At 45.0% G+C, this 26,250-nt stretch overlaps 1 protein-coding gene across 4 annotated transcripts; it reads right to left on the reverse strand.

Annotated features, from left to right (window-relative positions):
• Positions 1–1,454: 1,454 nt before the first annotated feature.
• On the reverse strand, positions 1,455–17,134 carry ATAD1 (ATPase family AAA domain containing 1). Of its 4 annotated transcripts, none has more exons than XM_042817727.1 (11): positions 17,044–17,134; positions 16,484–16,701; positions 15,881–16,056; positions 14,494–14,592; positions 14,092–14,212; positions 12,340–12,540; positions 10,893–10,999; positions 8,085–8,174; positions 6,502–6,552; positions 2,753–2,889; positions 1,455–2,202 (listed from the first exon to the last, which is right to left on the reverse strand). In XM_042817727.1, exons 3-11 carry the CDS (start codon positions 16,040–16,042, stop codon positions 2,082–2,084), a joined length of 1,089 nt encoding a protein of 362 aa, XP_042673661.1. In that variant the 5' UTR covers positions 16,043–16,056; positions 16,484–16,701; positions 17,044–17,134; the 3' UTR covers positions 1,455–2,081. The 4 variants fall into 4 exon arrangements, with proteins under 4 accessions (XP_042673661.1, XP_042673658.1, XP_042673660.1 ...); XM_042817724.1 differs by having other exon boundaries at positions 16,493–16,701; positions 17,044–17,128; XM_042817726.1 differs by having other exon boundaries at positions 16,493–16,667; positions 17,044–17,116.
• Between the last annotated feature and the right edge of the window lie 9,116 nt (positions 17,135–26,250).

Genomic DNA, 26,250 nt, shown 5'->3' on the forward strand with positions numbered 1-26,250 from the left:
TGCTGACATTGTGATTGTTGCCTTATTTCGAGTCAGGCGAGGCGCATTCAGCAGCACTGAGCACTGTGCTGCCTGCCGCTCCCAGATCCCAAGCATCCCTCAAGATGAGTTTCCCACACACCAGCGGAGGTCTCCCATGTCCAAACCTCGCTCAAATAAGGCTGTAAAGAAGCAGCACTTGCAGAATTCAGAGACACACTCATAAACATTATGTTCTTGCATAAATCCTGCAGTATCCCTGGGAAGCTCCTGGGAAGCGCCTCTAAGGTGCAGAGTTGTCCTTGGAGAAGTGAACAGCTCAGCTGCAGGAACTATCCCTTGGGCAACTGCAGATCACCCCATGTGCCCCCTGCCCCCCCCCCCCCCCCTTCTCTTAGGCCTGGTGAAGGCAAGATGAGGAGCACGCCAACAGCCCCTTCGCTGGGGCCACACGGACAGGACCGCAGCATTCAGCTCGGGCCCAGGGTGCTCCTGCAGGCATCCCTTTGTGCAGGTTTGATGTTTAACCTCACACTCAGTCTGATTATAAACCAGGATTAAACTGCTTCCCCCAAAGTAACACACTGTGAAGAAGGATGGATGCAGCTGAACGGACTGAGCAGCTCGAGCTCTGCTTCTGGTGCAGGCATAATCCCAGCCTCCAGAGAAACCGCCACAATTGATTACAAAGGTCAGATTTTGCAGCTCACCCCCCTGCAGCGTGGAGGGTGGCTCCCTGTCCTCCAGGGGCTTCCAGGTGCTCAAGCTGCTTTTTCAGCCTACAAGCTAAACTCACACTGTCAGCAGTGCCTGACACCAGACAACACCTCACCCCGGCTCTCTGCATTGCAGATTGTTCCATTTTCCACTGTCACCTGCTTTCGCCACTTACCTCTCCACAGCCAGCAGAGCTGTGACAGTGCACTGACCCTAGGGTCGGACAGCTGTGATGATGTGTCTGTGTCAAGTTAGCGCACAATTCACAATTATTACGAAAAATTAAACTACTGAAAACCTGCTGACAATAACTTTACCAAAAGACTTTGCCACTTACATTTTAACCCTTTGCCTTTATCATTACACAGTGTTACATGAATTTACCAAGCTGTTACCAACAGGTACAGCAGAACATCGCTAAATCATATTTATAAACCTGAAGTTGCCTCCCCATTGCCTTCAGTTTTGCATGGCAGAGCAGGTGACACAGCAAAGCACCATAGAACACCTCCCCTCGCCGTGGCACAATGGGGCAGTGCAGCAGTGCCTCTTCCAGAGATGAAACAGCAGTAGGCCCCCACTGTGACACGTAACACAGCAGAAAGCACAGCCTCAAGAAACTTGAAAAGGTGGGGCTTAAGGAAAAAGCAGTTAAGTAGACTTCACCCTTAATTAAATCACACTGGAGGAGAAAAATAAGAACAGCATTAAAATGTCTCCAGAAGCAGAATTCATACAAAAGAAAAAGCATTCAAACATTTTTACAGTAGTTACTATCTTTACTCAATGGCACCAGATTTCAAGTGGTGATGTGAAAAAAAAAAAAGTATCAGTAACATTTTCAATTTTCCCTCAAAGTTATTCTAGAAGCAGAATTTCTACTTGCTGCTCAAAGGAAGAAGTAAGTGTGAGCTGAGTATCGATGAATCTATACATCTTCTGATTTGGTTTCATTCAGGAAGTAGAAAAGATTTCCCATACTCAAGTTATCTACATATTATGCCTACATATAAAAACAACGCGTGGATATATACACGTAATGCATACACACACCTGTATGTACGCACACAGCCGGCAGCAGGCAGCCGCTTCCCTCGCACCACACCAGAACCTGCTTTAAGGCTACGCAGTGCATCCATAAGGGACAAGACACAGGCAGTTGCTCTTGGTCTGAGCTGTAATTGTTCCACTTCGTGATCTACTGTTACATTTCTAGTTGTGCATGACAAAAATTTCAATAACTTAGCATTTGCTGTATAAAAACAATTCCAGAAACAGAACTCCCTCGTTCAAGGAGTGTCCCCACTCCCAGCCCCTTCCATTGCTTTCGCTAACTGATTACAGAATATAAATCACATCAGAAACAGCAAGCGCACTCCTTAGCCTTAATCTATAATGACATGCATCAGGTCATCGTGAAGCGTGGCCTTCTTTGATTTCCTCATCTTCTCAATTGCCCTGAGGAGATCCTGCTGCTGCACAGGCCGAATTTCATCTTCATCACGGCTTCAGGATAGAGAAAGAAAATAAAACCAAGAGAGTCATTTGGGTGACGCGTGGCACCAATTCAAACAAAGAGAAGTAACCTGTGAGAACAGCAGCTCTGACTCTGACCCAGCACTACCCTTAGAATGTGCTTCTGTCTGTGCATGCTGTCTACCTGCAAGCATGGAGATAAACAGAGGAACATAACAGAGTACAATTCCGTGTGCACAAGAGCACTGTGTCACCAGCGTTTCAAACTGGTAGCACACACAGTGCAGAAGTGTTTCTCTTGCTGGTTTTTGCCAGCTCAAGCTCTACACCTTGGAACAAACAGTCTTATTTTGATTGTCAAAAAGAATAAGATAACTTATTTAGTTTTTTTGGTCGTATGGTGGCAGTTTGTCAAGAAGGAGAGGACCTCCTGTTTTCTGTCAATCAGGGAGAGGTTTTGACAAAATTGCTATAATTTGCAACTTGTATCAGAAAACAAAACCTAATAACTGCCCAATATGTAGCACCAAGAGCCTTCCCACTTGCTGCTTCGCTACTGTAACAGAATAAAGGCACCTACTTCTCTTCTTCGCAGGCAGAATTAACATATTCCCTGACGCAGAGGAGCGCTGCATCCCGGCACATTTCTTTCAGATCGCTTCCTGAGAATCCATCAGTCTCTTTGGCAACCTGGAGGAGATCTACATGTCTGTCCACCTGTCCAGAAACAAGAGAAAAGAGCATGGAGATCCTGAAGACTTCACTTTGTTCTATAAGTACAATAAATGGTCACCTCCAAGTATTTTTACCTGCCCTAAGGCGGGGGTTTTTCCATCTCGCCTTTTTGAGAACTAAAAAGAAAATTATTTGATAAAGTTATGGTCTGAACTTTCCCAGGTAACCAATTTCATTAAATGAAAGTGATGTTTCATCCAATAAATCTCTTAAGCATGAACAAGCAATCACATGTGAATCATCCCACTGCTACCACCTGTTACTGACAAGGTTCCTGAGCAGTTTCGGAAGCCTGATGGCTGGAAAACAGTATCATAGAAATAACAACTTGGTTTCCACAACACCCTCACAAGTTCCTTGCAACTCAAAATGAACGCCACCCAATGGATCCCCCTTCTTTGCCACAGCCTTTTTTAGTTTGTTTTTAACATTATTCAAGAGACAACATTTTATTTGCATAAGCACTTGCTTTGACCAGTAATACAGCAAGGCAGGAAAAAGTTTACCTTTTGCTGTTGCCAGCTCTCAATGCAGAGTAAGAACTTCAAAAGCTGTTGGTCGAGTTAATGAACAACTAATCCTATTTTACACAACCATGAAAGAGGGAACTTAGAGGCAAAAGAACATCTCTAATCCCAGGCACTGGATCAGACTGGACTCATTCTGGTCAAGACCTCATATTTATTCACCCAGTTTACAGCTCCTTCCAGCAGATTTTCCATTCAAGACACATTTTTCCTTTCAAGAAGCTGGAGTGATGGAGTGATGGAGTGGACAAAGGCAATTGATGGCCATCTGCCTGGACTTCTGCAAGGCCTTTGACACGGTCCCCCACCACATCCTTACCTCTAAATTGGAGAAGTATGGTTTTGAAGGGTGGACTACTCTGTGGATAAGGAATTGGTTGGAAGGTTGCAGCCAGAGGGCTGTGTCCAATGGTTCTATGCCCAGGTGGAGGCCGATAATAAGCAGTGATCCTCAGGGGTCTGTCTTGGGACCAGTATTCTTTAACATCTTTACCAGTGACATAGATGATGGGATTGAGTGAACCCTCAGCAAGTTTGCTGATAACATCGAGCTGAAGGGTGCTGTTGATACAGCAGGAGTGAATGCCATCCAGAGGGACTCCGATCAACTTGAAAGGTGGACCCTTGAGAAACTCATGAGGTTCAACAAAGCAAAGTGCAACGTTTTGCACTTGGTTTTAAGGGAATCCCAGATATGTACAGAGACTGGGAAAAGAACTCCTTAAGAATAGCCCTGCGGAGAAGGACTTAGGGGTTCTGGTTGATGACAAACTGAGCACGAGCCAGCAGTGTGCTCCTGCAGCTCAAAAGGCGAATGGTACCCTAGGCTCCATCAGAAGAGGGGGGGCCAACAGGGACAGGGAGGTGACTGTCCCTCTCTACTCTGCCCTCATAAAGTCCCACCTGGAGTACTGCATCCAGGTATGGGACACCCCAAAAGCTCCATCTCTCTTGTGTTGGAGAGGGTCCAGAGGAGGGCCACAGAAATGATCAGAGGGCTGGAGCATCTCTCCTATGAAAACAGGCTGTAAGAAATGGGCTTATTCAGCCTGGAGAAGAGAAGACTGTGGAGAGACTTTATTGCAGCCTTCCAAAATTTAAAAGGAATGTAGAACATGAGTTTCTAAACTCAAAATCAAGTTTTTACACAGGTACATAGTGATAGGATGAGGGGATTTTAAAGAAAAAGAGATTCACGTTAGATGTCAGGGGGAAGTTCTTTACTATGAGAGTGGTGAGGTGATAGAACAGCTGCCCAGAGAGGCTGTGGGTGCCCTGTACCTGGAGGCGTTTAAGGCCCGGGTTGGATGGGGCCCTAGGCAGCCTGATCCAGTACTTGATCTGGTGTCTATGGCAGGGAGGTTGGAATTGGATGACCTTTGAGGTCCCTTCTAACCCAAGGCATTCTATGATTCTAAGGTGTTAAGGCCAAAGCAGTCTAACCAAAAGACTAAGATTAAGGAGTGATTTCCAAGAGGGAGATAATTTCACAGAACTGGCTGGATGGTAGTAAAAGCAAAGCCTAGCTGTCTCTCAGTGCTCTGCTTTAAGCATGGCCCTACACACAAATATGGAAGCCCACAGGGCTCAGCTGGAGGAGCCACTCAGTTTGGCCATCAACAACTGGATGCAGCAGTGTAGCTGGCTAAGAAGAACCTGGAAACAGGGATGCTGTGCTGCAGGTACTGACAAGGATATCCCTTCAAGTCAGGAAGATGAAGCAGTACTTTGAGATAGGAAGGGAAAATAGCTAGCATGCTTACAGCTGCCATGTGAAGGGCTGTCCAAAGCTTGTTCCCTGGATGGAAAGAAGCTAGGCTTGAGAGATCCTCCTCCTCCTCCAATGGAATAACCAGTACAGGCTGATTTCTACCCGTGCCCCAGCAAGCATCATTTGCATAGCTGGGATTCCCTACCAAGTGCTTGATACACCTTACACTCTTTCAAGGCCACATTCAGAAGCTATTTGAGGTTCCCCTTCAATGCCATAAGAGCAAGGTGCTTGAACTCACAGGCCCAGCATCCCAGGCAAAGGATCTGCACCAGTCTGATTGCATGCAAAGGCTGCCGGCAGTTACTGGGGAAGCCTGCTTGAAGGTCTGTTATTTGGCACATCTTCCTAACAACTCCTGAAAGGAGTAATGATTTGGAACCACAGTTTGCAAGAGGTTCAATTTGTTTGATGTTTGCTGCAAATAGGTCAGATTTTCCTCCACAATTCCCTTGGCTTTTAGCATCAGTTCAGTTTTTGCATTTATTGTCAACTGCCTTCCAGTCCAACACAAATGATCCCAAATGACCACCTGAAAAACAGCCCCTTCAATATCTGCCATTCATGATGACGAGCTGCAACTTTGAAGCCTCTTAAAAATATCATTTGTTATTAAAACCAACTGATTTTCTTTTAGAATATGCATAAACAGACCCCTTGCAACATTAACTTGATGAGAATTAATGCTGCAGCCTAAATTCTGTAAGATTTCTAGATGCACTCACTGCTACTTTTCTTTTCATGTGCAACCCAGACGTGACAGGAATAATATATTCAATATATACAATATAATTTCTAAAAACACCCATAGTAGTTTTCCCAAAAGGAAGTATGAACTACGAATCAAAGTGGAAAAGCAGCATTGTCAGAAAAAGTCATTCCTCCATTCTGAATGTGAGCCAACAAACACTGAGTTGAAGAAAATCAGAATGTCTTCTTCCTGAGTGAATGATGCTTCACTATGTTTCTTTCACTGATCAAAGCTATTTCCAATCATGGTTCACCTTTAGCTGCATCGTTAGTGAGATGAACACATCTTGTTTTAAGAAAAGAAAATGGGGACAGAGAAGTTATTTTCTTCACTGGCTCGCACTTAAACCAAGAGGGAAGTCTACTGCTTCATACTGACGCCACACTTAAGAGAACAAAAGATTCCTAAGTTATAGGCAGGAATACTCAGGTAGATCTCTACCTTATCTCAAGAAAATCAATTACAAAGTATTTGCAACGACTCCAGAGCATGTGCTCATGACAACAGTTTTATAGTAAATTAACCATGAAGAGGAGTCTACTTACGTTTTCATTTTTCAGAATTAGTTTCAAGATTGCTTCTCTTTGCTTCAGAGCCTTAAACAAAAGAGATTAAAGTTATTGGAAAACAAAAATAAACATAAACAACACCCATATCAATCTTGCACTAAGTGGGCTTTTGGGTCTATTTCAGTGACAAAATCTGATCCCTCAAATGGGAGACATGAAAAACACAGGAAGGAAACCTATCTGACAGCAATTAGGGAAACCACTCAGCAAAATCTAGGGCACTCTGACTCCAGGAGCACACGCAGTTGAACACTTGAGCGTACACATTTACACTAACTGTAGGGAAAGAGAAATGCACTACTGTGTTTAGTCTTACTTTGTCCTAAGTACAATCACCTGTCCCCAGGGATTTCCTATCATCTTTAACAGAAGGCCAGTTCCAATAAGATAGGTCTGGGAATAGGACTGTTTCAGTCTCTCAGTATCTGCACAAAATGATAATTAAGCACATTACCATACTTAGAAAGGAATGCTGACAACCACAACTGAGCCTTTTACAACAACACAAGACATTTTCGTACTGATATCATAAAGTGCTCAAGGCTACTGAAATACCTCGGAAGGGATGGCAATAGCAAAACATATAGAGAGGGTAACATTGTGACTGCTGGCCTAGTTGACATAGACCTTAACTTACTGCCCACTTGGAGTAAATTGTGGAGAACAAAAGCTAAAAGTTTCCCACATTGCTTGCTGTGCTCAAATATGGAAAGGCTTAATCAGAACGTAGGTTTTGATACCCTCTTCTCTCCTTCAAGTCTACGTTTCACATATCCAGAAACTGATGTACCCCCAGTCTGGTTGTCACTCTGTCCCATAAAGCAGTGCACGCAGATTATTTTGTGCCTTTTGTGGTTGTTTACAAGTTAGAACAAAGATCTCCCCAAAAGGCAGCCTGTGAAGTAAGCTGCCTCTCACCTCAGCACCATTGCCTTTGAAGTTCTTTGTTTAATAAGTTGTTTTCTAAGATGCTGCTCCTGGTACAGACCTTCTGGCTCATGCCCTACCTGCAGCTGCCTGATAATCCCTCACGGAATTCAGTAACTGTGTTACCTTGCACTGTAGAGAAGACAGCTTATCAGAAAGAAGGCAAACCCTCAACAGCAAAGCTGCACTGGAAAACAGCATGGTATACTAGCATGAAGAGTGCCCAGTGCCAACTGCTGTGAGCAGAGATGGGATGTGCTCAGGTCTTATGCCAAGGACTTCCTTAAGCTTCATAAAAATGCAGAAAATTAGTTTATTTTGTATTTATTTATCCCACAGCAAGGAAAGAGTGACTGAGTACAGCATCTAGATGAACAAATGGGCTGGAAGCTCTCAGGACAGACAGATGGAGTTCTTTCAGGTAAAAGAACCAAGGAACTAGGCTTTTCTGGCAAACTCCACCCTAAAAGCAGAGTTGTATAAGCTTCTAAAAACACTAAAAGCGGACCGGAACAGTACTCCATCTCTATCTCCTTGAAAAAATCAGCCAGATACGTGTCTTTTGGGGCTGATAGAGCACTTGCCTGTTGCCAGCCCCCAGGCATTGTTCCAGCAAAGCTGGCAGGACTTACAGGTTGATTGATATGAAAGCGGGTCGGCATCCTTCTCATGATTGCAGAGTCAAGGTCCTGAGGACGGTTGGTGGCTCCCATCACGATGACCTGCATACACAAAACAACAATGTAGCCTGATACCCAATTTTAAAAACATTTCCATACCGCAATTTCAGAACAAAAAATGTGACTCTTCCACTCTTTATCAAGAACATCAACATTTAAATAAACTACATGAGGCTTCTTGGTACTGATTTTTAGGTCAGTCTGACACCCCTTGATCCCGAATTGAAAGTTCAGACACCGAGCAGTAACTCAGAGCTTTCGACTATAGGCAATGGCCTGGAAGGGACTTGAAAGAAGATACGTTGATCAAGTATGAAAAATCTTTTCATTCTTTTGCAGTGTTTAAAAAAAAAAAAAAAAAAAAAAAAAAAGAGACAATTAGTTCTCTAGGAAAGACTAAATGGGCAGTTTTTACAAAGCGCTAAAGTGTTGTTTCCTTTTTACATTTAGAAAGCATTAAAAATCAAGCAGAACCCATATGCCTTCAGTATACCTGTGGTATACTTATAGCACACTGAAGGAGCAGTGCAGTAGATGTGTATAAGCCAAGTTCCACACAAGGAGAGCATTACCTCATTTGACTGGATTTCAGCTGTTAGCTTAAGGACAAATTTACTTCCCATTGACATCAATCTTGTATTCTCATTTGTTATTTTAAGTTATGTACATCGTAAACACCCAGTCACAACAGTGAAAGATGTCCAGAAAGTAAATTTCCTATCAATAGAGCTTCCTGACACCCTCCTGCTCCTTTGTCTGGGGTCACTGTTCCGCAACGAGCCCTGGCACCTCCTGCTTGCATCCTCTGCATCGGAGCCACCCTGCCACCTAGAGGCTTAAGTATGCGGTGGCAAACTGCTTCACAGAAAAAGCCCAAGGCTCACTTTTAGCTGGGGCTCAGGCAGTCTCAATCACAGGTCTGTCTAGAAAGGGTTGTGCATGTAAATTCCATGGTCTTGCTTGTGTGCCCAATGCTTGCTGATGCAAGAGGCATCGCTGCATCTCTGCTGTGCTTCCCGAGGGTCTGTCAGGGCCCAGCATTACACTCGAGGTGGTTTTCCCTCTGCATCAGGGCTAGGAGCTTTCCCAGAACTGGCTTTGTCAAACACAGGCCCCTCCAAGAATGAATGCAGCAGCCAGGGCTTACAGCTTTGAGCAGTGCAGCCCCGTTTCCCAGGCACTGAGCCTTCAGTCCCTGCCAGACTCATGATGACAGCAGGTTCAAGCCAAAGCTGAAGATACTTTTCAGATGCAATCAGCGAAGGAACAAGTAATGCTCACTATGGTGATTTTACAATTTCCTCCTAACACTGGCAATTTTTTGTACAGTAATAAAAGCCAAATTTCATCCTTGTTCAAAGGAAATTTGTTTGACGAAAATCAGACAAGCAACCCAAACCTTCCAAGTAAACACGGGTATGGAACAAAGGAGCCCCATGAGCTGGCTGTCAGAAAAGCCACACATCAGAACCACGACTCAGGAATGTCAAAGGGAGGAGCCTGAAGTACTGTACCAAAAGAAAACACTCCCGAGAAACCTGAATCAATCCCAGTGTCACCAATCGTTTGCACTGCATTTTTATCCCTACGGCTCTCTGCCATGCAAAGGCATAGCAAGTAAGGGACAACAATAACTTGCTCAGGCTCAGCATGCTGAGCTTGAGATGGGTAAGGCCACATATTGTCTTACTACACAGAACAACCTCACTTGCTACAGGAAGTTGCCACTAGATTGGAAAGCAGGTAACTAACATTCATGTACTACACAGAACGTGTGCGTGCAAGATCTTAGCTTACACTTAGGTGTTTGTACCACTAGTGATAAGCAAACACTCTGCTTAAAGCCTCTGCAATACCTACATTCATCATCTTTGGACCTGTTTTAAAAATCCACTGAAAAGCAGGTTTCAGTAAGCACAACCCAGAGAGCAGGAAGAGCCCATTTCGTAAAGAAAAAAACTGATGGAGAGCAGAGAATCAGAATTCTTCCACAGTCAAATAATAATCTAAGAGGCTGAAAATTCAGTATTTAAAGAATAACCATCCTTTTCTAAAACCTTAAAATCATTGCTTCAGGTGACACCCCGGCAGCAGGCTCTCCTCTATGTGGCATCCAAGTCATGTTCTTTATAAAGCATCAGCAGGTTTTGTACTTTCTCCCCCTCCTCTGAATCAGAATGTTTTCATAAAGATTATGGGAAGGGGGGAAAGCACAGAAGAACATGGGGTGGAGCCACATCTCCATTTAACAGAATTTATTTTGACCACAAAAAATTTAGGGAAGTTGATGTCTCAAAGATTAAGAATTTCAGTTTAATGCTTACTTAGAGCTAGTCTGATGCTCTTCTGGAAAGAAAATAACCTACCTGCAACTGAGGTGAACACTCGCATTTTTCATATCTTTCCTGAAATCGAAGATTCTATTTGCCTGACAAAAATTTCGTTGGCAACCTGTTTTTCCAAACAGTTCAAAATTCCAAATTTTGGCAGCCTGAGTTTTAAAGCTGCATTACTGAAACTTACAACACTTCTGAAAGTAGCAGCTCTAAATTAAAAACAAAACACATACAAAAACAGTATTCTGAAGAAGAAAAGTAATTCCTTAATATAATTCATCTCATTCCCATAACACATGGGTGTTCACGAACAGGTAGAGAAATTCTTTTTGCAGTTAATACATGCAATCTGTTACCCCTTCCCAAATGATCCAGCACACCACAGCTGGGATGACAGAATCCCACTGCTTTTCTCTCTGCTTACCTGGCAATTATAATCTGTGTCCAGGCCATCCCACAGACTCATGAACTGAGCTTTCATCATAGCTGTTGCTTCATGGTCAGAGCTCGAACGACTCCGCAAGAAGGAATCTGTATTAAAGGATTCAGTAAAGTAGCAGACTTACAATCCTGCCGTTGAAACTACAGTTTGATTTCTTGTGTGCTGATGGCATACTCTGTCCTATTTCTAAAATAAATGCTGTCAACAAATGAATAATATTTCTTACAATGAAGAATACAGCAGAGGAGTCCTAGCACATTTTTAAGTGTATCTTTTATGTTACATCACCCAAGTATGTAACTACCACATCAGACTGTCCCAGATCTTAGCTCCTGGTTTTCACTTTCCCCAATTCATGGAAATTTAAATTTCCCCTTAATTTCTTATGTAGAGATGGAATCATTAGGAAACCCCAAAGCACAAGAGAACAGCAAGTTTCAGAACTGGCATGAATCAGGCTATGCACTTTGCTATGCAGAGCTCTGATTTTTTCAGAATCACAGAATCACAGAATCACCCGGGTTGGAAGGGACCTCAAGGATCATGTAGTTCCAACCCCCCTGCCTAGCAGGGCCACCAAACATACACATTCAGATCAGGTTGCCCAGGACCCTGTCCAACCTGGCCTTGCACACGTCCAAGGACGGGGCATCCACAACCTCCCTGGGCAGCCCGTTCCAGGGCCTAACCACTCTCCTTGTAAAGAACTTCCCCCTAACATCCAACCTAAATCTTCCCTCCTTCAACTTGGATCCATTTCCCCTAGTCCTGCTGTTGTCAGCCCTTTTGAAGAGTTTACTCCCCTCCTGGGTGTAGGTTCCCTTCAGGTATTGATAGGCTGCAATGAGGTCACCCCGCAGCCTTCTCTTCTCCACCAGGTAGGAAAAGGCACATTTTACAGGAAGGAAATAAACACATCTGAAGAAAGCAGACCCTTCATAAACATGGACAAAGCTTTGTCATGCTCTTTCTACAAACTGCACAATTCATTCTGTGAAGTGCCAGTGCTAGGAGAAAGAGTGGTTTCAAAGCTGCTCACAGTAACTTAAGCATGATAGTGGCAAGCCCAACTGCGTGGAACAACTGCACTTTTTCTGCTTTCCTATCTGGCATTCCCATCCTATTTCACTAGCCTTATTAAATTACTATTCCCAAGCTTTTCTAATCCCATCTTTTAATGCCCATAAGGCTTCCCTAATTAGCCCAGCAAAAAATAAGCAGCAACTTGTTGTAATTTCCTGCACTAACACAAACAGAAAAGTGATTTTTCCTGCTTTGCCAGGATTACTTTCCAATACCATATGTGTTGCTAAATCTTGCCTCATTACCATTCTTCCTAAGGAAAGGCTGGCAGTAGATCAATATAACCTTCAACTTGAACCCACAGTTCAACGGCATGCCGCTACTTACAAAGAGCACAGATTTTTACCTATTTCGTCGATAAAAATGATGGACGGCTGGAGTTTGATAGCAAGGGAGAAGACAGCAGCAGCAAGTTTCTGAGACTCTCCATACCATTTGTCAGTCAGCGTTGAAGGCTGGAGGTTAATAAATCTACAACCTGCTTCCTTAGCCGTAGCTTTGGCGATCAAGGTTTTGCCACAACCAGGAGGGCCATAGAGAAGTACTCCTGAAAAAGCCATGGTGCTAATGTTCCCTGCTTGCAATGCAGAAAACACTCTTGGCACAACAGACATGAAAGTGCCTGGGATTGTATTTCATTCAAGTTTTAAGAGAGGAAGCCAAGTTGCACAGTGTTCCATCAAATCAAACACATTTAAGATATCCTCATTGTAAGATTAAAACCAAGAACACACACAAAAATATATAGTGAAATTGAAAGAAGACATTAGTCTGAAAGATGAGTGCTTTATTACTGTGACTGCAAATGTTACATAGACTAGCAAATACATAGACTGCAAATGTTACAAGACTAAAAATCTACTTCTTACAAGCATTATGGTAGGCCTCATTAGTAGCTTCAAGTTCAAAGAAAGCTTAGTACAGAGGTGTTAAAAACAAAAAGGAGCCCACAAACATTTTAAACATATCATGCACAAATGAAGTGTGATGCTTCTCATTATTTTTAAACTTGCTGTGTTGAAAGAAATCACAGCAATGTTTTCCTAACACGGTTGTAAAGAAAATAAGAAAAAAAAAAAATAAAAAAAAAAAAATCAGTAAAAACAGAGAAATAGTTTGTTTTTTTCTGTTTATACAGTCGATGATCAGAAAAACAACTACTCTGAAAAGATGACTTCCTATTAACACTTGCTGCAAGCCACTAAGAAAACAGGGAGCTTGCCCTATACAGAAAGTATGCTTAAGAAAGATAAATAATTCTCCTCCCGCTTATTAGATCATTAGAACAATTTTCCAGACAGTTTCAATTTGTGATTTAAGAGAGCATAGCCTTGAAAAAACTGAACCAGTTACAAAACTGTTTCATTTTCTTTCTCTTGGTACATAAAATTGAGAAAAGACAGCCACAGATATAGGCAGCAATTGGTTTCCAGAGAATTTTGGGAGGAGTATTAACAACAAAATTTGGCATTTTGTTCAACACTACATGTTCAAATTCTGTGTGTTTTCAAGAAGCATACAGCAAATACAACCAGCTGCATTCTGGCACAGATAGTTCTGATCTACTCAATTGCCTCAATATTGTCCAGCTCAACTCCAGAGAGAATTGAGGGATCTCCAAAATAAAAATGATGTCTTTAATGACTGCAATTTCTAGGATTAGAACAGAGAGCTGTGAACAAGATCAGCTTAACGCAGTATTCACATTTGTGACTCGTGTTTTCGTGATACTATAAAAAAAACTAATAAAGCCTACAAAGTTGTACAGCAAAGGACAAAATGAGGTCTAAAAAAGACAAAGCTTCCATAATTTAGATGGTTAAAAATGCAAACTGTATAGATTAATGCATTAAGATGCATCATCAATAACTAAGGAGAAATTATCACTTCATAATTAATACGAGCCATTCACTAGAATTTACTTTCATGGCAATAGAAGAGGGAAAACCAGAGGGTTTTCCCTGGCATCAGTCCAGTTATACTTTGGATAATTATCAGCCCACTTTCTCCTTCCTTTCTAAGTGATCCTAATGTGGGTTTTTTTTGTAGCTTTTGTTTTTTAATATCAATACAGAAATTCATAACATATCCTTCCTACCTTTTGGTGGCTGTAAGAGCCTGGAGTTCTCAAACAAGTATTTCTTCTTGATAGGCAAGATGACAGTGTCTTTCAAATCTGTAATGACATCATCTAAGCCTGCAATATCATTCCAAGTTACCTGGTGTGGAAAAAACAGTATTAGAAGTGATTTTAGTCCCCACCAACAAAACATACCCAAAAATTTAAGTAGTGTTGGGCCTTCCAGAAAAAAAAAAAAACAAAAAACCAACAAGAGATTAGAAGTTCTATTCCTAATGATGTTACTACAGTTTCAAATCACAGAATCGCCTTCCGTGTATTTCCATACATATGCAAAATAACGCCATCCAAAGAAAAATAATTAACATCTTCCATGTCTGAAGTGCTTTACTAGGAATAAAATGGAAAAGTATTTCTTACATGCATGCTTAGTGGGTCAACGAGATGTGCAGCAATACTCATTTCATATTCAGAAAGCTTGACATTTTTCACTCCAATTTGCTTCATTAGCTTTTCAGCCTAAGGCATAGAACACCAAGAAAATTAGAGAGGGAAGTAGATAACTTAATTCAAAAATTAATTTTTAAAGGACTGCTACTTGGAGTCTGAAAGTTAGAAATACAAGCTTCTCAGTAAATCACATCTGAAAAGTGCCCAAATCCTTTAGAAGAAGGATTCTGCTGTTTCCAAATTACGTGCTGTCACTTCAGTGAAACAATACTACTGCATCTGTGAGGAATCAATGTATTTTCAAGGAAAAGGGAAAAAAAAAAAAAAACCAACGATGCACCAAAGTCAGATATTTTTTCTAAGCATTCACTGTTTTCTTTTTCCCACTTTAAAAAGAAGTCATTTGTTGTGGCAACATACTTTTGCAATTCATTTTCTCTTTACGCTCAAACTTGAGGTTAGATCTGACATGCTTTTGGGATATTGCAACCTCTTACATAACAGCTGGCACCAGCACAGATTGTGAAAGCTGATTTTTAAAGGGAATCAATTTTTTTTACTGAAGATTTCATTTAAAAAAGGAAAAAAAAAAAAAAAAAAACCCATCAGAATTAGGTTGCTTAAAACCTAATTCGAATTTGAATAGTTTGAATACGTGGAGACAGGCCTAACAAATAAATAAATAGACAGATAGATAGATAAATAAATACTGCAGTATTTGCTTCAGTACTTTCCAAAGGAAATGTTTAACATCTGGTACACAAAGGCACCTACACCTTTTCTAAAAGCATTAACACCCACGCGCACCTCATTCCAGTCCATCCTAAGGAACAAGGCTTCCCCTTTTTCCTCCCCTTTCCAGGGCATTTTGACTGCAACCAGGGGTAGAGACAAGCTACAGTTGTGCTTGAAAAAGCACTTGGACAGCAGCATTCCTCTTTGCTATGAGCTACTCCAGCCCTGCCTCTGCCATCAAGTTGCCAAAAAACAGTAGAGAACTAAGTTATTTCTGGTCAAGGATTTTAACAAGCAACCGAAAGCATTATTTAATGTGCTGCTGCTTAGCAAAGCTGCCAGAAACAGAAGAGACACTGGGACCACACGCTTGCAGATAGTTAGAGACCACCACACCATCACACCACACAGCTCTTTCACCACTATGAGCTAGCTATTTTAACTTGTTACAACAGCTCAGACCCTGTACTAAAATACACTTCCTGTTTTTCTATTATTCCACTCCCACAAGCTCTCTTTAATTACTTCATTGGCTATTCCTAGCCCAGTTTTCAGATTTCTCTGCCTGAACAGCAATGAATGAAACAGTGTTCTGCAAAAATACTTGTGAATAAAATCCTACCTGTTTCTGAGCTTCTACTTTTTGCTTCCTGGTGGGGTCGATGGCATCAACCATCCACTTAATGGTGAAGTATGTTACAGCACCAAATATTGTCAAACGGAAAATCAATCCAACCACTTCATTCCGGCTCAGGGGGCGTGAAAACGTTTCAGCGTGGACCATCCTGCCTCTCAATGCTAAATGCAAAGGGAAGAGAGGAAAAGAAGTTAAAGCTAAGAAAACACCTACTTTACATTTAAACACCTTTTTGTTTCCATGCAGATATCAAGCCCAAAGTTCATGGAGTTACCAGGAAGTAACTTGACAGCAGCAGGAAAAAGGTAACAGAGAAGCAGAGACACGCGGGGCTGTAGGCAGTGACAGCATGGTTTCACTTCCACATTCGGTAAGAAGAGAACAAAGGGCAACAATGAGCTGGGGCCTAGCTGGACCGATGGGAAGCAAAATGGTCCCAGCTTTAGTCTTAAGACATCTGTCTTCCTTTTGGCCGTGTAATACCTCCAAAGACAGACTACCTCGGTGCAAGAGGCACATTCCCTTTAAGACTGAGACGTTACGTCTTGTCGAGCTAAGAATGCTATGTCATGGAGATGTAGTGATTACCTCACTTACACGGACAGCTGTGTTTCATAAGAGGAAGCCGCAGGGAAAGTCGCCCAAACGCCACGCTCCAGAGAGATCCGCAGCTTGCATTAATATCCCTTGGCAAGGGAACAGGCTGGACTGGCACACAGCTCCCAGGGGAAGGGCTGGCTACTGCCGGAGTTGAAGCCAGAAAGTCCAGCACCTTCAAGCGAGGGCAACGGAGAGGGAAAATTCTCCTTCAAACACAGAAAAAAAAAAAAACCCAAACCCTAAAAATCGGGCCCCCTCCGTCCTCCATCTACTTTCCACCCAGCCGTGGGTTTCCTGCCCCGAAGCTCGCTGCAAGGGCAGCACCACCTCCAGCAGCCCCGGCTGACCTCCGGGCACGGCTCACTCCGCACACCCCGTCCATCCGCGCCGGGCTGGCGGCCCGCTCTCACACAGGGACGCACGCGGCACCGCGCCCGGATTCCCCGCAGCCCGGCTCCTCCCGCCCCGAGGATGCCCCCAGGCAGCGCGCTGGGCCCGGCCTTCAGGGCCGCGCCGCCCGCCCTGCCTTCCCGCAGCGCCGAGCGTACCGAGTACCGACGGTGCGGCCGCGCTCCGGCCGCTCGGTCACCCGGCCAGGGGCCGTTCCGAGCGACGCGCAGCCGCAGCACGCTGGGAGCGCCTCGGAAGGAGGCGGCGGTGCGGCCCGGCTCGGCGCGGAGAGAGCCCACTTCCCGCTCCGGCCGGCTACCGCCGCCGCGCACCAAGGTTCCGGCCAGCCCGGCTTCTGCTCGCGGGGCGGGCCTCGTCCTGCCCGCTAGGACTGCCGGGCGTGCGGGGTACCGCGCGCGGATGGGGATACGTAGCGGTACCGGCGGAGGAGGGCGGCTGTGCTCTGCGGAGCTGAGGTTGAGCTGCACCGCGGCCGTACGTTGGAGAAACTCGCCATTCTTCCTGCACTTCCCGGCCCCCAGACTCGCAGCTTTTTACGGCTGTTCATCACTTCTATCGCTATTTATTAGTCTGTGCAACTCTCAGGTAGCACGTCACCGAGGCTGTCTGTGGCCGTGGTGTGCTGAAGTGCAGCCAATGACACACACACATAAATCTCCACAAATGGATGCGTTCATATTAAAGAGTAAGAAATGGCCAAAAGATATTTAACCAAGAACACATGTTTAATGAGTGGTTCAGCTTCCAGACTGTTCTCAGTCACTCTGTGGCTAGAGCAGTCCCTGTGGAACTCCTAACATTTCCACAGCAAAGAGATGTGTTTGTAAATTGGAGGGGCTGTTTGGAGGGGACCTTGGAAGGTCCCACATCAGAGTGCAGTTGGGGAGCACAGAGCACAACTGCAGCTGTGCTTTCGCTCACAGGTGGTACACAGGCCCAGCGACCCAAAGCTCGCCATAGCTGGCTGATTGTGGGTGCTACAGGGATTCACCAGGACTAAAATGATCTACATTTAAGAATTAACCAGTACTTTTAATAAGAGATAACAAGAAAGCACTCCCACTTTCAACTTGCACTGTATTGAAATAATAACTTAGAATAATACGTATTATCAGGAAAATGTCCATATAAAGGCCAAAACAATTGATCTTTCTAACGAACATGATCACTTGGATGTTTTATCAACTTGCCTTTTGTTGTCTTCAACCCTTCTGCTCTTGCAGCAATGCCTTCTACTCCTGGCTTTTTCTGAGATAGAGCCTGATGACTTTTATTCTTACCTGTGATCCATATATTGTTCAAGGGCTCACTAACAAAACTGCACCAGCTCACTTGGGAACCTGCTTGGGTTTTCAAGAGCTGTTAGCATTTCATACAATCTTATCTTCACTACAGGGCATTTTTAATCATCATCCCTTGTACAAAAATGCAGGAGTTCCTTCACCTACACCCTACAAACAAGTCTACTGAGCTTTCTCGTGGCCGCAGCAGCTACTCCATTTAACTCTTCTCAGATAAACAATGTGATAGAAAATTTCCTTCCTGCAGTGCATCTGCTTAGTGCTGATACCTGAGCACACTGCAGTGACCCAGGTGGGACAGACCTGCCCCATAGAAACCATCCATCATCACATCGGTGATGCACGGTGCTTTCATCATTAAATCCACACACACACACACACAAAATACTTCAGTTCTCAAAATGATTGGGATTTTACCAGAATACCAGGCCAGCAGTTTTTGCTTGGTTCCAACTTCCTGGGCCTACACTGAAGAAAAAAAAAAAAAGTTTGAAATAACTTTAGCTTCTTCAGGAGTACCGGAGGTTACCTTTTGTTGTCCTATGTGCAGTACATCTCCCAAAAAGGAAATGTATTTAATCAGAAAACAAATGTGTCCATATCTAAATTGATTTACAGAAAGCCCTCTTGCTTCTGCTGCTTCTCCAGTCTTTAATGGTAAATAAGATGTAGATATGTATACACTATATATATATATATATATATATATGGTAAATAAGATGATAGCTATTATTAACTTGAGGCTCACAGAGGTTCTTGTATTGCCCCTCTTGAATAGGAGAAGAACAATCGTTTCACTGTGGGCATTTCATGTACTAGGAAAATGCTGTTGTGTTTGAATCACTGGTGCTGTAGGAAAATATTTAGGACCCTTGTTTTTTCTCCCACTCTTAAAAAATGACATCTGTTTTGTTGCAATTAAGGATAAATGCAAACACACATGCAAGTAATAAAAACTTGAAACCAACATTTTCTCATTTCATACTGCTATTCGACAGCTGTAGCATGAACCCTTGAAAGAAATACTCTGCTGAAAAGTGCATTAAATTTTTTTAATAGGAGATACAATTTTTTTTTACAGAAGTCAAACACAGTCAGGTTGAAGGTGAGGTTGGTGCTTTTGGTTTATATTGTATGGAATCCATTGGGCCAAAATTTCTCACAACAGGGAGAGATTACTATTTCTTGAACAAATATTTCTTAAAAGCAGTGGGATATACTGAATTCATTCTGCTCTACTAAATACACTTTCAAAGCCTTTATGTTTTGAGCTGAAGGCTCAACACTAGGACTTGCTCTCAAACCTAATCTGACAAATGCCTCTGTACCTCTTACATCACTGGACTTTTCCCTGTTTACACAGAACTGTTCACTGCTAGTTTTGCTTTGCCATCACTGAGGACATGCGAACTCAAATTCTAACATTTCAAATCCAAAGTATGGATGACATGGTTCATCTCCAGAAGATTGTAGCTCCTCAATATGGCACGAGGAGGTCCTAGTGGGACCTATAGGGACCTAGCATGGTTTGAAAACTCAGAGGGGTTATGATAAAGGCCACATAGTGGTTGTTTTGCTTTTGACTGCTGAGTGCTTTGCAAATAAATATTATTTTTGGTGAACTTCAGTGTCCAGTAGCTGCAGGCAATCAGGTCTCCTTCAGTGATGTGAACAGGAGCAAGATGGGAAAGAACTGGTATGCTAAAAGCAAAAGCATCTGTGGTGGCTAGAAGTAGGAAGGGGTTATTGTTGGCTGTGAACAATAAAACATCAAAATGGTATAGGTATGAAAGGAGATCAGTGGAAAGCAAGGCAGAGTACATGGAAAGACCAAGGTGAGTGATGGGGAAACAAAACAAAACAAAACAGGAGGAAAGGGGATGCTTGGAAACACTCTTGATAACTGCAAAGTTTTTTTCCACAAAAACTCTGCTGGGCTTCAGCAACTTGTGTACCAAAGACTTCAGGCACCAGAGATTACATTTGCAGCCAGTTCTTTCAAGAATTTCTCCTCTCTCCCCTTAAACCCATGAAAACTTTTGGCACCTATAGCATTTTGTGCCAAAGTTCTCCAATTTAACTTCATGGATTTGTTAGAGCAGGTCCAGAGGAGCATCAGTGAAGATGTCCAGAGGGCTGGTGCACCTCTCCTTTGAAGACAGGCTGAGAGAGTTAGGGTTGTTCTGCCTGGAGAGGAGAAGGCTTCAGGGAGACCTTCTAGTACCTAAAAAAAATGGGCTAGAGGAAAGCTGAGGACAAATTCTTTGTCAGGGGATGTAGGGATAGGACAAGATGGCATGGTTTCGAACTAAGAGAGGGGAGATTTAGGTAAAACACTGGGAGGAAATTACGTACTCAGTGGTGAGGCCCTGGAACAGACTGCCCAGAGAAGTTGTGGATGCCCCATCCCTGGAGATATTCAAGGTCAGGCTGAAGCCCTGGGCAGCCTGATCTAATTGGAAGCAATGAACCCACAGCAGTGGGGTTGGAACCTGGTAATCTTTAAGGTCCCTTCCAACCCAAGCAATTCCGTATTTCTATATCATTACACCAATTACCTCTTTGTTGTCCTGAATTTATCACCAGCTAGTTTTGTCTGCAGTCCCTACATTTTATACAGAAGAGACGGCTAAGAAAGGTAGACCCTAACCAACCTCTTTGAAGTCTGGGAAAGGAAAATTATGGTCTCACTGCACACAGTAGCTGGCCCCAAAATAGCTGCCAACATGACAGGGAAAACAAGGCCATAAGAGATCTTGGGAGCAACATTCCTAATAGGGTTTAGAAGGGGTTAATACCAGTGTCCTTGTGTATGGGGGCAAGATACTGTCAAGAACACCATGCTCTATTCTGGTAGTGTATATTGAAAAGAAAGAACACAGAAGCAGGAGCAGAAAGTCACTTCTGAGACCAGTCAGATGAAGGCCAGGAGGAACTGTAAACACACAAAGGGTAAAAAGGGTAAATGCTATGGAGAAGGAGCTATTTAAGGCCAACACTGGTACAAGAACTTGTGGATACAAACCAGTCACAAATATATTTAGCATGAAAATGTGAAGGATGTTCTGGGAACAGCTTCCCAGTGGGAATAATGGTGGCAAAAGATCTTAACTTTATACATTTATGACAGAATTATATAATATAGCATTTGCAAAGGCTGAAAGCTACAGCAACCCAGGAAATCCCTCCACCTTATGTTCCAGTTTATTTTGAGCCCTTAAAGGCGAAGCATAACATTTCACCTTTCCATTCCTCCTCTGCTCCAACCAGCTGCAGCTGGACCTCTCTTAAAAGCTTTTCTAAGACTGAACAAGACACTGAATTTATCTTACACATTTCAATTGGATATTGCTGTTCCTTAGGGAGATTTTGTAAAGTACTGCCTAGTGTGCATATGTAAAAATTGCTATTTAACATGTATTTTCCAGGATACTATGTTTTATCCCACCTTGCCAAAGTGCTGCTTATCAACAAAATCCCCCCAGTATCCAGCCAATGCATAAGCCAGCATTACTTTGCTCAGACTGCCAGCCATTCCCCAGGTAATGCAATTACTGAGCAAACTAGACATTCTTTGCTGGCGTTTCCGTGAGGGCTGCATTCCCCGCGCTGACAGGTCTAGCCAAATAGTTCCTCGGCAGGGTGTCTTTCTCTGAGCCTCAGAAACACTCACGGTAGGTGTACGCTAGAGCTGGGATCTGACCCCTAGGCAGACACCTGCCTGACCGAGGCCATCTGCTTTGGCACATCCTGTCATTCCTGAAGGGAAAGGGGCTCACGGGTTCTCTCCTCCCACCAGGCTGCTCCTCGCTGCGATGCGTTTCTTCTATCTGGATAGAAGAACCCCTTTAGGACTTTCTTGTTGAGTTAGTGAGCCTGCTGGTTGCCATGGGTGCACCCCGGCAGAAGGCTTCAAACACAAAAACTGTGAAGACCCATGCAGAGGTCCCGAGCACACGCAGCAGGAAGACAGTAGCCAAGAAGACGGTCCAGAGCCAGACTGAGGTCTGGTGCATGCATAGAGGGGAGAACAACGGTATGAAGTGTGTGGCGACTCAGACAGAGTTACCATCACGAGATGCTAGTGTGCAGGTCACTGGCTGTGAGGAGTGCCACAGCCTGGCCTTTGCAATGTCACATGAAGGAGGCAGCACTTGTACAAGGTGTGAGCAATTGAATGACTTGCTCAGCCTTGTGATTAGCCTGAAGGAGGAAGTGGAGAGGCTGAGGACTATAAAAGAGTGTGAGAGGGAGATTGACTGGTGGTGTCAGTCCCTCTCAACCTCAGGTTCTCGGCACACAGACGAGGCTCCTCACGGAGCACATCAGCCCCTGCCACCTTACAAACACCTGGCAAAGGGGAACCAGCCAGCTGACAGCGTTTCAGCAAGCCCCCTGTCCTCTATTCCCCCTAACAGCAATTTGAGAAGGGAGGAGGAGTGGAAACGGGTACCTGCTCGGCGGAGGGAGCATCCCCCATCCCGACCATCCCCGGCTCCCCAGGTGCCTCTGCGTAACAGGTTTGAGGCCCTGGAAGTCGAGGGGGGGACGAGTGAGAGTGCGGAGACAGGTTCACCCGTGAGGTTGCCTCAGGCGAAGCGGTCGCCCCCGACCCTCAAGACTGCTTCTACCCGTAAGGACAGGAGGGTGATTGTCGTAGGCGACTCCCTTCTGCAAGGAACAGAAGGCCCTATATGCCGGCCCGACCCTACCCGCAGAGAGGTGTGCTGCCTTCCTGGGGCACGGGTCAGGGACATTTCAAAGAAAATTCCTGGGTTGATTCGGCCTTCAGATTATTACCCACTTTTAATAATTCAGGCTGGCGGCGAGGAAGTTGAAAAGGAAAGCCTGAGGTCTATCAAGAAAGACTTCAGGGGAATGGGGCGTATACTTGAAGGAGCTGGGGTGCAAGTGGTCTTTTCTTCTATGCCCGTGGTGTCAAGGAAAGGTACAGGGAGGATCCAAAATACCCAACTCTTCAATAGATGGCTTAAGAGCTGGTGCAGGCGCAAGAATTTCGGCTTTTTTGAGCATGGGGCAATTTACACTGCACCTGGCATGATGGCTGCTGATGCATGCAGCCTGTCCCTGAGGGGTAAGAGGATCTTAGCTGAAGAATTAGCAGGACTCATTGACAGGTCTTTAAACTAGGAATGAAGGGGGAAGGGGACAAAATAAGGGCTACTGGGGTTGAACGGGTCATTCGAGGGCTTGTACCGAACTCTATGGGCAATGACGGCAGAGTGCATAGGGAAGGACTAGGGCAGGGGGATGCTGGGGATGCTGCTGTTCTAGGGGATCCTAGATCCCATATAAAGGTGGCGAGACGGATAGCCCGGCTGAAGTGCCTTTATACCAATGCACGCAGCCTGAGTAACAAGCAGGAGGAACTGGAAACTGTGATGCACTCGGAAAGTTATGACCTTGTCGCTATCACAGAAACATGGTGGGATGACTCCCACAATTGGGATACTGCCATCGATGGCTATAGACTCTTTAGGAGAGATAGGCGAGGTAGGAGGGGTGGGGGAGTTGCTCTCTATGTCAGGGATTGGATAAACTGTGAGGAGCTCCCTACGAGAAACAGTCAGGAACAGGTTGAGAGCCTGTGGGTTAGGATTAGAGATGGGACTAATATAGGTCAGCTGGTGTTAGGGGTATACTACAGACCACCTGATCAAGGGGAGGCTGTTGACGAGGCTTTCTTGCTCCAGATGCGTGAGATGTCTGGCTCACGGGCTCTTGTCCTGGTGGGGGACTTCAACCATCCGGACATCTGCTGGAAAAACCACACGGCGAGCTGCAAGAGCTCCAGAAGGCTCTTGGAATCCATTGACGACAGCTTTCTGGTTCAGGTATTGGACAGACCGACCAGAGGTGAAGCGTTGCTGGACCTGCTGCTCACCAACGCTGAGGAGATCATCAAAGGCGTCAAGGTCGGAGGCTGCCTGGGCTCCAGCGACCACGCCCTGGTTGAGTTTGTGATCTCAAGCGATGTGGGCCTGGCAAAGAGCAGGATCAGGACACTAAACTTTAGAAAAGCAAACTTCAAACTACTCAATGGATTGCTGGCCAAGATCCCCTGGCGCGCTGCCCTCAAAGACAAGGATGTTGAGGAGAGCTGGCGGCTCTTCAAAGATGCCCTCCTGGAAGCACAAGAGGTCTCCATTCCTCTGAATAAGAAAGTGGGCAGGCGAGGTAGGAAACCGGCATGGCTCAGCAAGGACCTACTGAGAGGACTGAGGGCGAAGAAAGGGGTGTACAAGCTCTGGAAACAAGGCTGTGTCACCTGGGAAGAATACAGGAATGCCGTCCGGACTTGCAGACGTGGGATCAGGGAAGCCAAGGCGCAGGCAGAACTGAACTTGGCAAGGGACGTGAAAAACAATAAGAAAACCTTCTACAGGTACATTGGCCAGAAGAGACAGGCCAAAACGGGCGTACCTACTTTGGTAAATTTAAAAGGAGAACTGGCTTCAACAGATGAAGAGAAAGCTGAGGTGCTGAATGAGTTCTTCACCTCGGTCTTCACTGGTGGCCAGGATTCTAGTCTTTTTCACGTCCCTGAACCCTGCATCCCCAAACCTCTATGTGGGGACCAAGGAGGTAAATCCCTCCCCACTGTAAGGGCAGAGCAAGTCCGAGAGTGCCTCCTTAGACTGAATGAATTCAAGTCTATGGGGCCGGATGGCTTGCATCCCAGGGTCCTGAAGGAGCTGGCTGAGGTGGTTGCCGAGCCGCTCTCCATCATATTTGAGAAGTCGTGGCTGTCAGGTGAGGTCCCGGATGACTGGAGGAAGGGTCACGTCACTCCCATATACAAGAAGGGGAGCAGGGAGGACCCGGGGAACTACAGGCCGGTGAGTCTCACCTCCGTGCCTGGGAAGATCATGGAACGGATCCTCCTGGACAACATGCTCGATCACATAAAGAATGAGCATGTGATCCGAGACAGCCAGCACGGCTTCACCAACGGAAGGTCATGCCTAACTAATCTTGTGGCCTTCTATGATGGAGTGACGGCATTGGTGGACGAAGGGAAGGCGACTGATGTCATTTACCTGGACCTGAGCAAGGCCTTTGACATGGTCCCCCACCACATCCTCATCTCCAAATTGGAGGGAAGTGGATTTGATGGGTGGACGACCCGATGGGTAAGAAACTGGTTGAAAGGCCGCAGACAGAGGGTGGTGGTCAATGGCTCTATGTCCAGGTGGAGGCCGGTAACAAGTGGTGTCCCCCAAGGGTCTGTCTTGGGACCGGTGCTCTTTAACATCTTTATTAATGACATCGATGAGGGAATTGAGTGCACCCTCAGCAAGTTTGCTGACGACACCAAGCTGAGTGGTGCGGTTGATACGGTGGAAGGAAGGGATGCCATTCAGAGGGACCTCGACAGGCTGGAGGGCTGGGCTCGGGTGAACCTAATGAGGTTCAACACGGCAAAGTGCAAGGTTTTGCATTTGGGCCGGAAGAACCCCAGGCACCCGTACAGGCTGGGAGGAGTGGTCCTTGAGAGCAGCTCGGCAGAGAAGGACCTGGGGGTCCTGATGGACGAGAGACTGAACATGAGCCAGCAGTGCGCTCTGGCAGCTCGAAAGGCAAATGGGATCCTGGGCTCCATCAGGAGAGGGATGGTCAGCAGGGACAGGGAGGTGATTGTCCCTCTCTACTCGGCTCTTGTGAGGCCCCATCTGGAGTACTGTGTCCAGGTGTGGAGCCCTCAGTACAAGAAAGACATAGAGATTTTGGAAAGGGTCCAGAGGAGGGCGACTAAGATGATCAGGGGGCTGGAGCACCTCCCCTATGAGGACAGGCTGAGGGAGTTGGGCTTGTTCAGCCTGGAGAAGAGAAGGCTGCGTGGTGACCTCATTGCAGCCTATCAATACCTGAAGGGAACCTACACCCACGAGGGGAGTAAACTCTTCAAAAGGGCTGACAACAGCAGGACTAGGGGAAATGGATCGAAGTTGAAGGAGGGAAGATTTAGGTTGAATGTTAGGGGGAAGTTCTATACAAGGAGAGTGGTTAGGCCCTGGAACG

Source organism: Centrocercus urophasianus, unplaced genomic scaffold, assembly GCF_019232065.1.
Source record: "Centrocercus urophasianus isolate 14NV4802_14NV808 unplaced genomic scaffold, USGS_Curo_1.0 seq_17, whole genome shotgun sequence".
NCBI classification, from domain to species: Eukaryota; Metazoa; Chordata; class Aves; order Galliformes; family Phasianidae; genus Centrocercus; species Centrocercus urophasianus.

What these genes read in the sequence shown, in the direction of transcription:
- ATAD1 (XM_042817724.1), bottom strand. An exon ending in CATTTTTATCGACGAAATAG is followed by an intron (nt 11,000 to 12,339) that starts GTAAAAATCTGT and finishes CCTTTAATACAG; the next exon opens with ATTCCTTCTTGCGGAGTCGT. An exon ending in TAATTCTGAAAAATGAAAAC is followed by an intron (nt 2,890 to 6,501) that starts GTAAGTAGACTC and finishes GTTTCTGGACAG; the next exon opens with GTGGACAGACATGTAGATCT.